We start from the raw sequence: 14452 nt of genomic DNA, 5'->3' as shown, positions 1-14452 counted from the left end.
TGCCATTGAATGTCGAGGAATAGTGATGAGACCCTCTCTCGTTAAAGATGGTTATTGTATAGCACTTCTAGAGTATAGAACACAGACCAGCACAGTATAGGCCTTTCCTACAGATCCCGGGTGTTCAGCCGACCTGAGAAATGTACTCCATAATCAAACTAACCCTTCCCCCTAATACAGGTCATAACCCTGCATTTTTCTTACATCCATGTGCCTACCTAGGAGTCTCCTGCATGTCCTTATCCTATCAGCTTGTGCCACCCCTGCGCTGGCAGTATGTTCCAGGCATTCATCACTCTCTGTGTATATTACAAAAAAAACTTCCTCTGACATACCGTACCCTGTACACTTTCCTTCGGTCACTTTAAACGCATGTCCTCTGATATTGGCCGTTGCTTCCCTGGGAAAAAGATCAATTGATTTGGCATAACATTATTCAGCCAAATGTTTTTATCTGGCTGGTGAACGATTAGCATTAATTTTCCAAGAAAAAAACAAGTGTGTGTGTATGTGTGTGTGTGTGTATTTTTTTTAATAAACCTTCTCATTCTTCGTGTTTTAGGAAGCAAGAAGGAAACGAGTGGAGCAACACAATAAAATGGTGGCGGAAAAGTTCAGTGAAGCAGAAAAGCTGATCTAGGAACAAGAGACAAAAATGCATCAAAGGAGACAGGTTTCACCATTTTATAAGGAAATTAAGCAGGTTCAATCTATGCATTTGGCAGCTTTGTGACTCTTTTGTATCTAAGTGAAAACAAGTTTCTACAAAGTGATCTAAATTAATTACAATTATCAAACACAAAATAACTGATTGCAGAAGTATTCACCTCCTTCCAGTTGGTATTTAGTAGATACACCTTTGGTAGCAATTACAGCCTTGAGTCTGTGTGGATAGATCTCTATCAGCTTTCCACATCTGTACACTGCAATTTTCCCCCCAATTCTTCCTTACAAAACTGCTTAGGCTCTGTCAGATTGCATGGGGATCGTGAGTGAACAGCCAGAAATTTCATTTGGATTGAGGGCTGGACTCTGACTTGGCCACTTCAGGAAATTAACTTTGTTGTTTTTAAGCCATTCCTGTGTAGCTTTGGTTTTGTGCTTGAGGTCACTGTCTTGCTGGAAAACAACTCTCCCAAGTCGCAGTTCCCTTGCAGACTGCATCAGGTTTTCTTCCATTATTTCCCTGTATTTGCTGCATTCATTTTAACCTCTACCTTCACAAGCCTTTCAGGGCCTGCTGCAGTGAAGCATCCCCACAGCGTGATGCAGCCACCACCATGCTTCATGGTAGGGATGGTGTGTTTTTGATGATGTGCGGTGTTTGCCTTACGCTGAACTTAGTGTTTAGTCTGTTGGCCAAAAAGCTCAATTTTGGTTTCATCAGAGCATAGAACCTTTTTCCAGCTGACTTCAGAGTCTCCCACATGCTTTCTGGCAAACTAGCTGAGATTTCATGTGTTTTTTTTCCACAGTGGTTTTCTCTTTGCCACTCTCTCATAAAGCTGCGACTGGTGAAGCACCCGGGTCACAATCGTTGTATGTGCAGTCTCTCCCATCTCGGCCGCTGAAGCTTGTAACTCCTCCAGAGTTATCATAGGTCTCTTGGTGGCCTCCCTCACTAGTCCCCTTTATGCACGGTCACTCAGTTTTTGAGGACAGCCTGCTCTAGGCAGATTTACAGCTGTGCCATATTCTTTCCAGTTCTTGATGATTGACTTAACTGTCCTCCAAGGGATATTCAGTGACTTCTATATTTGTTTGTATCCATCTCCTGACTTGTATTGTGCTTTTCAATACATTTTTCGCAGAGTTGCTTGGAGTGTTCTTGTTATCTTCATGGTGTAGTTTTGGCCAACTTACTGAATCACCAGTAGTTACACTTCCAGATACAGGTGTATTTTTACTACAATCAATTGAAACAACTTGACTGCACACAGGTCTCTTAAAACTAATTATGTGACTTCTAAACCAGTTGGCTGCACCAGTGATGATTTGGTGTGTCATATTAAAGGGGGGTGAATACTTGTGTAATCAATAATAATTGTTTTATATTTGTAATTAATTTAGGTCACCTTTTAGAGATCTGCACTTTGACAGGAAAGTCTTCTTCTGTTGATCAGTGTCAAAAAAGCTAAATTAAATCCACTGTGATTCAATGTTGTAAAACAATAAAACATGAAAATTTCCAAGGGGGGTAAATACTCTGTACAGGTACTATACACATGTATAATGTATCCATTGTGGATTCTGATTGACTGGGCCATCAGTAAATTGAGGCATCAAGGTAGCCACTTATTTGGGACAAATCTTAAAGATCAAAAACTAATTGAGAAATTCTCTGTTTATTTGGAACACTTTGCTATTTAATTAGGGAAGGAGATTGTTGCTGAACAATTTCTAACCAACATCAGACACATACAATTGTGTGGCTATTGGTCATTACACAATTTTTAAATAGCTCAGTTGCATGCCTTTGTGTTCAAAAAGCAGTGTTTTTGTTACTGATAGTTGGTGAGAAGTAAGCAGTAAGAAAATTCAGAACTGTTTTGCACATTCAGGTTAGGAGATGCTAGAAAAAGCCTCAGTGTAAATGAAATGATTTCACTACTAAACTATGAGGAATTTAAAGTTGTCAACAATCTTGAACACTACAATGAAAATGAAGGTTTGGAGGATACAATTGCTGAAAGTATTGTATGAAGGCAGTCCATTATCTACAGTAGGTGTCTGCACTGATTTTGTTCATTTACAGTCAAACAAATACACCAACATACTCTGGATGAATTCATCTGTCAATAACAATTAGGAATTAATACATGGTTTTATAGTGCTGTAGTAGTATTAGTCGTGTTCTAATTTGTTCCATGTTTCATTTAAGTATGTAATTTGTTACTCAGTTAAATGGTAGTTTGTTTTATTATACCTTTTAGATTGTTTCCATGAAAATTCGACTGAGGCATACGTATAATAGTAGATTTAAAAAAGAATGTATATATACTTTTTAATCTGTTACTACTTTTTTCTATTAATTCTTTCCCCCTTTTTAAATGCCTGAGATAATATCTATTATTGTTGCTGTCCTCATTGGCTAGTCCCAGTTGGAGGCTGTTGTAATGCTTTTGGTATGAAACAGTAACAAGTACTCCAGGATCAAGTGGGCAAAGCTTAAAATGTCCCCCATTCCTTTGGAAATGTAATAAATTGGAATGTAGATATATTTAAAAAAAGATGTTTTCATTTGAATGACAGCCCCACACTCAAATGAGCCACGTAAGAGTAAGGATCATGGTATTTTCATATTATAGCCTACTTGCTGGATGCATTTAAGATGGAAATCAGCCAATTAATCAAAAAGTGTTTCTGTTCTTGAAGTCCAGTTATTGTGTTTCAATTATATCAGCTGTGTTTGAAATAGTCAACATCACTTGCAACATTCACATTTGCAAGTAGCATTTAATAGATAATTTAATCCACATAAACATTAGTTCTTTTAATAACTTGTGACTTTTGCACAATTTAAACTGGTACCTCTCTTCATCAAAGTCAGGAGATTCTGACCTTCAGTCCTAATTTGAAGTCTTTAGCATAAGAAATTAGACTGATACTGTCATACTGAGTACTACATCGTCAGAGGTACTTTGCTGATGTTTTAGGAAGGCTCTCTAGCACCATTTTGAAGGGGGAGAATAGAAGTACTGCTTTTTTTTTTACATCTCAAAGCAATTAAATCTATGATAATTATCTCAATATTGTTTGGGGGAGCTACCACATTTCCTACATTACAACTGTGACTACTATTCAACTTCATTGCCAATGAAGTACATTTAAGATACTCTGAAAGAAAAAGTGTAAATGCAAGTTTCTCCTCCTTCCTCTTCCTTCTTGGAATAGGTCTCACTGAATTTTAAGGAATTACTGCACAGGGTTCCAATATTTAGCCTTTCTTGTTCATGCAGCCAAGTCACTGCAATTAATCTATTTCTTAGCCTGTATTGTTGAGGGGTTAGCATGCCATATATCACTGCAAGTATCTTTTAAAATGAATGTTTTTGCCTCAACCACTCTGTCAAATGGCGAGTTCCAGAGCCCCAATCTTCCTCAAGTTCCATCAACTCATTCTATCATGTCCATCTTTGAGTTCTACCTTCTATTTGCCATTTCTTTATGTTTTAATATTGCAGTTTGATCTCCCCTCAGCTACCCCAACCATCAGTTTGTAAACCTTCAGAAAAGCTCTTTAAAAATCTGAGTGCCATGTTGTAGCATTGGTCCTCTATACTCTTCAATCTCTTCTTCTTTATTGGCTTAAAAGCTACCTCTCTGATCAAACTTTTGATTACTGTTCCAAATCTGAGTCTTTGACCCCCTGTGTCTTTGTGTGTCACCAGGGAACACTTCTTCCAATTAAGATGACATCAGGTTGCCTTGCGTCGTGGCTGCCGTAAAATCAATAATCTTGTTTGAATTGTAGCCTAGTCATTTTGCAAATATATAATTAACCTTTGAAGAATGCATTATATTTTAATCCCATCCTATAAAGACTAATATTGAATTTTTTTAAAAAAATGAGTTAAATGTTTGAAGTAGCGATATTAGATTCTTTCAATGGAAAGTAGAGGCAGAAAGATTATTCATGGATCATTTATTATGAAATTTTCCAAGATCTAATACTACTAGATTTTACTGTTTATCATATTGAACTGATAATGGATGTAGTTAGACATTTTAATAAAGCACATTAGAAATCAACCCATTTATTTATGCATACACTAAATTTGTACGCATGCTCAATAAAATTTGTTACATATAAAAATAATTCCAAAAGAATATGATTCAGTTGTTCTAAAATTATTGTATTCAAGTGCATTAGGCAGCATGGTATTTCAGAAATAGTTACTTCATAATTTTCAACTGTCCGTAAGGAAACAGCATTTTAATAAGACAAGCCTGAGAATGATTGCATTGATACTGAAAATACAAACTTCCCCTGAAAAAGAGCTATTGGGTATTACTTTTGCAATCCTGTGCTCCTTACAGTTCATACATTAAAAATAAGATCTATGGTTTGATCTGGTCCCAAGTGTATGACTCGCGTCTGTTCTCTGGGAGATGATCTTGATTTTGCTGTCACTGCATACGAACCTGGGGCCACTTGTATGTGAACCTTGTCATTACTTCTAATCTGTTATTAAAATAAAGAGAACTGTCATTAATGGATCATGCTAAATTAGTTTGTCTTAAAACAAAACATACCTTTTGCTAAAAATACTATTCATACTCAGTTTGCCAGGTCAACTGCTATACCAGGATCATCTGCCAGCTTGCACACAAGCCTTCTGTTCCTGAGGGACCAGAAATCTTGCAGTGAGAACTTCAAACTGGACTTAAGATTCTTTACTGGGTCTTTAGAATTTATTTGAATTTTGAAGACATGGCAATGAGTCCTTCAGTGCCTCTTAATGATCTTACAGCTCCTGGCCACAATATTAGAGGTTTAAGAATTTGTTTACCACCTGAGACATCAAAAATGTGCAGCTGAGATTCTTGGTATTTGGCTATGCAGGTATCCGTTCGCTTCGCTTTTACGAAAGACCTATACTAGTACCTGTTTTCGCTAACCAAAAGAAATCCAAAGAGGATTTTCGCTTTTATGAAGAAAGGCGAAAAGCAAAAATAGCATTCAGCGTTTGTTTTGCAGTGAGCTGTTATAGAGGCAGCGCGCACCCCGAGCAACGAGAGTGGCGTCACCAAGCTCCTTCCCCGGAACTACACTCAGAATCAAGCCGCCACAGCTTAGAAACGTCCCTGTGAGCATCTGTGCTTTATCTCGATTTATTTTGTGCATCCGTTAGCAAGTTGTGTCCTAAGGTATCAGAAAAGTCCAAGAGAACTCGTAAGGGTGTTACGCTTAGCGAAAACTGGATGTAATTAGGAGTTTCGATCGTGGTGAACAAAATAAAGACATTGTGTGTACACTGAACTTGCCTGCATTCACCATTTGTACTATTTACACACAGAGAAAAAGAATCTTGAAAGCTCCCGATATTACTATTGGTTCTGCTAGTAGCAAAGTGGTCTCTTTTAGTTGCCTCTTCCTCTCTCTCCTACAACCCTGTCTCCTGTTCCTCCCACCACCCCAACCTCTGACGACTCAGTCTAACACACCATCATCACCACCTCTCAACCTTCCAGTGTGCTCGCTGTCTTCCCAAATCTGGTAAGTGGAACTACACTGTACATATTATTTCTACTTTATATAGGCTGTGTATTTATGATATCATTCCTGCTTTTCCTATATGTTTGTGTTATTTTAGGTTTTATGTGTTATTTGGTAGGATTTGGTAGGTTATTTTTTGCGTCTGGGAATGCTCAAAAATTTTCCATATAAATTAATGGTAATTACTTCTTCGCTTTACGCTATTTTGGCTTACGAAAGGTTTCATAGGAACACTTTACTTTCGGATAGCGGGGGAAACCTAAGTGCACTCTAAGATCTAGTTCCTGTTAAACAACAAATGTAATTGCCCTTGAAATTTAATTAGTTTATAATTGTTCAACTACTAGTCTAAAAACCAGGAGAACAAATACAGTATAAAACAAAACACTGGGTTCACAGCAAGTGACTCAAACGTCGGGGGAAAGTAACATTTTCTGCAGAAAATTTGCCAGGATCTCAAACTGTATTTGCAATTGGTCTTTCTCTTTACCATATTGTCTGACCTGCATACTTTCAAAACTTACATTTTGATTTCAAGTTACCAACAATTGCATTTGTCCTTTTAACATTTTCTTTATTAAAACTGAGCCAAGAACTAGCGTAGGTTCGTTTTGAAACTGCATTATAATTGCTTCACAACCTGTGGTCATTCCAGATCTCTACTTGGGTAACACACTTACAGGAGCTTTGTAGTTTGAACACTTATGGCATTTCAGATCTGTGTGGTAGCGTTGGATATGATTTTCCTCCATTTCATCTCTTTGACATATTGGTACACCTCCATAATAATGCTGCAAATTAAATGTTACAGATTTATTCTAATTTTAATTACATTGATTTAGACTTCACTTGCATTCATTTCCTCCAAAAAATGAATCAATTGGTCATTAATTCATTTGACTAATACGTACAACACTAGTCTAAGCATTAGTAATTTGAAGAGTCTTCCAATAATAATTGACAAATAATATATTTAGAACATGCCTAAAGTGCACTACCTCTACACAGAAAGTACACAATTGCAGTTTAACTTCAAAAAGGCACTGGATATTTTCGTGCTTGAGTCGTGACTAAATTATCCTGATTTATAAATGATGCTTCTTAGTCAAAGCCTTATTATCGCTTTTCATTTCCTACACGCTCCCAGTGTTTTACAAGCAATGTTTCTCTGATAGTTCACCCTCTATGCAGATTTCAGACTTGCATCTTTACTTTTTTCTTTAAAAATGGGGGAAGGCCATTTCTTCAAAATTTCCCATTTTTGTTTAAATCTACTTCAACTGTAACAAACATATCCTAATGCTGACAAATCATGTGGCCTTTGCGATTCAAATGTACCAATTAGTATTTTAACCTTAAATATGAGCTTGTTATTTTGACAACCAATAACTAAGTGATTTTCAAGCTATACTCTCTGCACCTCAAATCTCAATATTTTTTAGATTGTAAAAATGTAGAAAATGTAAAAAAGTGCAGTGAAGAAAAACAAAGATCATTACGGCTTACCTTACAGTGCCTTGTGGTATAAGCCATGCAATGCAGAAGGGAAGCAAAGGCTTCATTGATGTCAGGGCACTCTGTTCCACCCTGACAAAGAGACAGCATCAGAATCACAGTGGGTTGTATTTACCAACAGTTAGAGACGCTGACAGATTTTCCGAGGACTATTAGTCTTTTTCTTCCTACTACATACTTTTCTAAACAATTAATATGGCAGTTATAAACCCAATTATACATTTATCCTTTATATTTGGTTGCATCATTGCTTTTGAATTATCACATTCTCAATTGCATTGTTTCCTCCTTCTGATTTCTAGATAAAAATTGTTTATACAAGTAGTAAATAATAGTGGCCCCAGTAGCAATCCTTTTGGAATGTCATTCCTTAATCTGAGAAATGAACTTTAATGATGCTATTTTACAGCCATCTTCCTGCCTGTTCTAAATTGTTCAGATTACATAGTAAAGTTCTCATTTCTTAATAAGGTGTTTAAGCTTAAATGCAAGATGGTTGGAGCACAGGACTCTGTAGGTTAGAGGAGCTGAGGTGGTGTCTGTAGCAGAGTTCATGTTCATTTTGCCCAATAAAATGTTAAGAAAATAGAGCAGGACGTAGGATTAAATCCCATATGAACGATAAACAGTCGGCTCTCCTTATCTACGGGGGATTGGTTCCCCCCCCCCCCGCCCCCCCCCAGATACCAAAAAATGTGGATGCTCAAGTCGGTGGACTTTAGGACCCAGCAGAGCTCAGGACCCGCTGCCCACAGTGTTTCTGTTCCAGAAAACAATCATGATTGAAAATAAAGTGGAAATAATAAAGCGACTGGAAAGAGGTGAAATGCCATCGGTCATTGGAAAAGCGTTAGGCTACAGTTGGTTAACGATCGGAACAATTTTAAAGGATAAAGGGAGAATAATGGAGCATGTGAAGGCCCTTCCCCGATGAAAACTACAATTATTACTAAGCAACACAGTGATTTAATTATTGAAATACATATGTTTAAGTGTTTTATAAACATAGAAAGGTAAAATATATACTATATACTAAGACAAACGTTTGACTGACACTCGATAATACTGATGTACCTGTTACGACTTAGAGAACTTCTATTTGTTTTTCCCATTCCCGATCTGCAGTAACCTATGCATATCCTCCTGTATACTTTAAATAATTTCTACATTACTTATAATACCTAATACAATGTAAATGCTATGTAAATAGTTGTTATACTGTATTTAGGGAATAATGACAAGAAAAAAAATCTGTACATGTTCAAATGAGTGCTGGAGAGAGAACTTCCGGGTTTTCCTGATCTGCAGTTGGTTGAATCCACGCATGCAGAACCCGCGGATAAGAAGGGCTGACTGTACATCAACAAATAATTTGACTGACCAACGTATTTCCAAGCTGTCAATTCTTTAAAGTTATTATCCTCTGCACAGCACCATCCAGAGACAGAGAAGCAGCTTCAGCGGCAGGTTGCTGTCAATGCAATGCTCCTCAGACAGGATGAAGAGATCATTACTCCCCAACGCCATTCGGCTCTACAATTCAACCACCGGGGCAAGACATGTTAAAGTGCCAGGGTTAGGACTGAGCTTAAGTTACCACTCAACGCACTTTAGTAAACTATTTAAGAACTTTTTAAAAGCTATTTATTAATGCTTTTTGGGAGGGTGATTTTAGATGCATATCATATTTATACTGAATTAAATACTGTATGTAATTAGTTTTGCTACAATAAGTGTATGGGACACTGGAAAAAATGTTGAATTTCCCCTTGGGGATGAATAAAGTATCTATCTGAAGTTATTTCCATTGGTTATAAACAGTTTTTCTACAATTGCAGAATATTTGGAATATAATTCATACTGGTCCTTCTGTGCCTGAAATATTTTCATTGATTAATTTTTTTCCCAAAAATGAACTATTTCATTGATATGATAGACTGTTCTTTAACACAAAATCTTTTTTCCAGCACTTTATTAAAAGTTATGTTCTTCCTCACACCCCATCTCATTTCACCCTAACGTTAAGATTTGTGATTATGCTACTTTCACAAATTCCCTCTCATGCTGCTGAAGATGTCCCTATCCTCATTTGCCTCTGTTGAATTCAGAGTTAAAAACACACATTTTATTCCACCTTTTCATCTCAAATCCTGCTGGAAATGACAGAGCAGATATTTTCACTTCTTATAAGTTTAGTTTCACTGGTAATGACATTTTAAAATTATATGCAAGAACTCAACACTTGCTTCGGAAGAGTTGCACTTTTACCTCATCTGTCTGAACGGACGACTCTGCACTTCTCCCTGACCTGTCCAGTGACCAATGAACTCTCTTCTGAGCACGTTGGAGAACCTCCTGCCCAAGCCGTGATGATCGTCTCAAAGCACTTTGGAGTTGGCAAGTGTCATGTTCCATGCTGAAGTAATCCTCAGAGATTGCTTAAACTTGATTCTGCCAAACAAAAAGACATTAACAACTACTTCCACACTTTCCATTGCTTTGTCAAATAATTCTCCATAATCCTTTACAAGATGTACCAAATCCCTTACAACTTCTAGAACTGTTGAGTACTTCCAGTCCTTAGACAATTCTGTGTAAGAGATAATAAAAAGAGTGGACCACTTGTGTCTGCTCCTCCATGCGATTCAATCATGCCTAATAGCTTACCTCAATGCCATATTTCTGTCATAATCCCATTTCCCTGATATCCAAAGACCTATATGTAATGAATGTATCATGGACTTAGTGGAATTCCACAGATTAATTACCCTAGGATGAAGACATCTCCTCGTCAATTCCTTGAGATGGAGAACCTGGTCTAGATACCCCAGCAAAGGGAAATATCAAACCTACACCTACCCAAATAAGATGTGGAAAAATTCTGTAATGAGAGGTGTCTGAACTACTTCCAAACAGAAAAGTGTAGGCTCAATCTGCTTGATTTCTCATAAGACATGGAATCAATCTGGTTTAATTCCTTGACCAGATATAAAAAAAACATTCCTTGGATAGGCAGTTTGCAGCTTCATCCAGTGTAGGAAAGACACATAGATCAGAAATAACACAGTGAAGGGATGTTTGGTCTCTCTATCTGCATGTCACAGATGGAGCATTATCCAGTCTCAAATGTTGAAGAATGTAGTGAAGAATGTAATCTTAATTACATTCTTCAACATTTGGACTCTGCAATACTTACGTGAGGATCTTGTTTGTGGGTTTTAGCTCCACCTTCAACATAATTGTTTCAAGCTCCACAGCAAACTATCTGTCAATGGATTACGAACTTCCTGACAGGAAAGAAACAATATGCAAGGTCGGGCTCCTACTTGTGATTAAGCACAGGCTCTCCCCTCTTTTACTCCTCCTGTTCTCACTTTATACAAATGACTGTACCTCCATAGACAAATCCATTAAAATCCTCAAGTTTGGGGATGGCACAACTGCTGTTGGTCTCATCTCCAATAATGATGTGACCTGTTATCAAAGAGAGCTGGACCATCTTGCAACGTGGTGTGTTCATAACAACCTGGAGCTTCATGCTATCAAGACAGTGGAAATGAGAGTCGACTTCTGCCAACAACTCCCTACCTGCTTCCCCCCTTCAACATTAATGATCAGATGACGTCTGTGATCAAGTCAAATTCCTGGGGACTAACCATTACCAACACATTGAAGTGGGACAAGCATGTTGTGTTCATCACTAGGAAAGCCCAGCAGAGATTGTTCTTCCTTCGCCAGCTTAGGAAACTTAACATCTCAGAGTGTATCCTGATGAATTTTTACTCAGCCATCATTGAGAGTGTTATAACCACCTCTATCACCATTTGGTTTCCCGCTGCTTTCTCACTCTCCAAATCCAAGTTGCAGTGAATGGTCTACTCAATGAAGAAGATCATTGGCTATCAGCTACTGACATTAAAGAACCTGTTCCTTGTCAGGGCAAAGACCTGGAAAATTACTGCAGCGTCCACCCACCCTATCGTTCACCAAATTGCCATCAGGGAGACACTACAATTCCATCACCACCAGGACTACACATCATCACCAAAGCTTCTTTCCTGCTTCTCAACAACTCACTCAGGTGTAATACCCAACTGTCCCTACACAGCATCCGTTACATGGACTCTCCTGTTCTCCTTGCTCTGTTACTAACCATTTAGACTGTTCATATTTAAGTATGATTATTGACATTTGAGCTCATTGCGGATTGCTCATGTCTGTTTGCACTATTGTCTTGTAAATTGTTGGTTGTTATTGTCCTGTGTTTTAAGCTTAGCACTGAACCACAATCAATTCTTATTTTTCACATACTGGCAGTAAAGTGACTCTGAATAACATGCACGGATTGTTGAAGCACTCTTGACTAGTTAGTTGACATTCCTTCTTCCAGCTAGAACACTGCCCATGAAGTTTTCCCATGTAGTCTTGTTTTCCTCAGTCGTTATTTTCCTGCACGAGACAGCAGACTAGGAACTTCTGTCGTTGAGCTGTGCATCTCAGAATTCTCTCCCAGAGAACACTGGAGGTGAGTCTCTCACTATATTCAAGGTAGAGACTGACCAGAAGGGGGACAAACAGTAAGGATAGGAAAAGGGAAATGCTGTCCAGGCCAGGCCTGATCTGACAGTAAAAGCTCGAGGAGCTTTGTCTCACCTATTTATGTACAGACCCTCATTCTCCCTTTCAGGACTCTATAATATGAAAAACATTTTAACAAGCCTCCACACCATCTGCTTTCCTAATGATTCAGCGTTTCCTGTGCAGCAGGAGCTTCTGCTTCATAAACCGTTAGGGCAGAACGTAACAGCACGGGGTCATTCCTTAAACACAGGTGACATTCCCTTGGGTTAACGGGAAGGCTTCTACTGCAACGTTCACCTAATTTTACTGGCGATTTTCGCTCTTCGTCTGCTTAACAAGAAACAACATTCAGCTTGTTTCAATTTCTGTAACCATATTATCCGAATCACTGGAAGTACATCAATGGACGTTGATAATTATTTGTACTGAATGCAGTTTGGTGCAGAGCCCGATAATTAAACAAGTTCAGAACTTTTTGGTTAATAAATTGTGGATACACTTTCTTAAACACAAAAAAAAATTAAAGTTCAAACACGAGGAAATCTGCAGATGCTGGAAATTCAAACAACACCACACACAAAATGCTGGTAGAACACAGCAGGCTAGGCAGCATATAAAGTTGCCGGGATTACAACACGCAGCCAAAACTGACTAGTATAATGAAACCACCCTCACCCTGACAGTTGTAGCCTGTTTACCGACTACATGAATAGCAGCCGTCCACTTTAACCAAACATTTATCTTAAGTAAGAAGGTAATTCACATTGACAACTACTAGACCTGGCCTGTGGGGATAGGCGATAATAACCGGCCGACTAGCACCAATTTCATTTTTCTTATACGCCTTTCTGTTTATAATATTTAAGATACGCTTGGACAACTTCATCTTGATCGACTCAACGTCTCGTTGCTTCCCCAGGGCGGGGCAGCGCCGCGCGGTTTGTACAACCGATGCAACAATGTGACATTTCCTTACTTTGCTACACTCCGTCCCATTCACAAGACTCGATGGCGGGAAGCGCGCCCCGGCCTGTGATCCGTCCGGCGAAGGCCCGCCCCTTCCCGCACGCCAATCACAGTTATACTTCCCGAAATGCAGCAGGAGCGACGAGCGCATGCTCAGTAATACCCTCCCTGTCATTTGTCTCAAACCGCCAGGTTGTAGGGACTCAGTCCTCATGTACAACAGCAAATAAAATCTCGAGTGACTTAAGAAAATATTATCTTACAAATTTCAGTAATCAGTGGATAACTTCACTCACCAGAACTGATTCCCCAACCTACAGATTCATCTTCAAGGTCTCTACAAATTCATGTTCTTTGTATCATTAGTTTATTTAAAAAATATTGTGTACGATGGTTGTTTATCAGTTTTGTGTGTGTAGATTTTAATAAATTCTATTGTATTGCTTTATAATGTGTATTGCTGTAGGAAAAATGAATCTCAAAGTAGAATGTGGTGACAGATCATACTTTGACAATAAATTTACTTTGAATTTCCTTGACCACTTTGTTTATGAGGCTTATTGATCAGTAGATGGTCAATAGTATGAGAGGATGCAGGTAGGAGACAAATATTCAGCTAGTGTTGTGTGAACTGAGGTACACCTGTTCAAATATCTTTTAGGCACTGTAATTGTACCCACATCAGCAGCTTCCTCTCACACCTAACTTCACACTTCACCTATGTCCTATGCATCCACAAAAGACCACATTTGCCGTTTACGAGCTCCCTTCTCTCCTCAGTTATTCCTTGGCTCTTAATACTGTATACTTGTAAACCTCCACCAGTGGTTCAGTGAAGACCCAACTTGTTCCCTGTGCCCGATCCTGGCAACCCTCAAGCATATCCCTGGCAAGCTGCAAAACCAGCCTCACACAAGGCAGATACACGTGGCGTCTGGCAACGGCAATCGAGACCAAGAGGACAGCTACCAACTCCTTGCACCCTAGAATGACTAATGCTCTAATAACCAGCGGCATTCATCCAGGAGGGAGAGAAAAGTCCACCTGATCTCCCTGCTAAGCCAGAAACAGGACAGAGGAACATCGCCCGCAACTGGACAATGCTGGTGGCTGTCAATAAACAACTCACCATTCCACCACCAACCTCAGGCAAGACCTGGTTCTCTGGTC

The 14452-nt window shown here is 38.7% G+C and overlaps 2 protein-coding genes across 6 annotated transcripts in view; one reads left to right on the top strand and one right to left on the bottom strand.

The window, feature by feature from the left end:
* Positions 1–4741, top strand: part of c7h11orf16 (chromosome 7 C11orf16 homolog) — a 29796-nt gene extending 25055 nt beyond the window's left edge. For all 5 annotated transcript variants that reach the window (XM_059975854.1, XM_059975852.1, XM_059975855.1 and 2 more), the window contains exon 11: positions 563–4741. In XM_059975854.1, coding sequence (XP_059831837.1) covers positions 563–640 — 78 coding nt within the window. In that variant the 3' untranslated portion in view covers positions 641–4741. The remainder of the gene's footprint in view (positions 1–562) is intronic.
* On the bottom strand, positions 655–13403 carry akip1 (A kinase (PRKA) interacting protein 1). The gene is made up of 5 exons (XM_059975859.1): positions 13293–13403; positions 10004–10186; positions 7727–7807; positions 6901–7011; positions 655–5185 (listed from the first exon to the last, which is right to left on the bottom strand). Exons 2-5 carry the CDS (start codon positions 10148–10150, stop codon positions 5042–5044), a joined length of 483 nt encoding a protein of 160 aa, XP_059831842.1. The 5' UTR covers positions 10151–10186; positions 13293–13403; the 3' UTR covers positions 655–5041.
* Between the last annotated feature and the right edge of the window lie 1049 nt (positions 13404–14452).

Source organism: Hypanus sabinus, chromosome 7, assembly GCF_030144855.1.
Source record: "Hypanus sabinus isolate sHypSab1 chromosome 7, sHypSab1.hap1, whole genome shotgun sequence".
In the NCBI taxonomy this organism is placed as follows: domain Eukaryota; kingdom Metazoa; phylum Chordata; class Chondrichthyes; order Myliobatiformes; family Dasyatidae; genus Hypanus; species Hypanus sabinus.
This window is presented reverse-complemented; position numbering and strand designations above follow the sequence as displayed.

Coding starts and splice junctions, on each gene's coding strand:
- akip1 (XM_059975859.1), bottom strand. CDS start 10,150: ATGGAACATGACACTTGCCAACTCCAAAGTGCTTTGAGACGATCATCA. Junction 7,808..10,003: donor CGTCCGTTCAGACAGATGAG/GTAAAAGTGCAA, acceptor TCTCTTTGTCAG/GGTGGAACAGAGTGCCCTGA. Junction 7,012..7,726: donor ATACCACAAGGCACTGTAAG/GTAAGCCGTAAT, acceptor TTTAATTTGCAG/CATTATTATGGAGGTGTACC.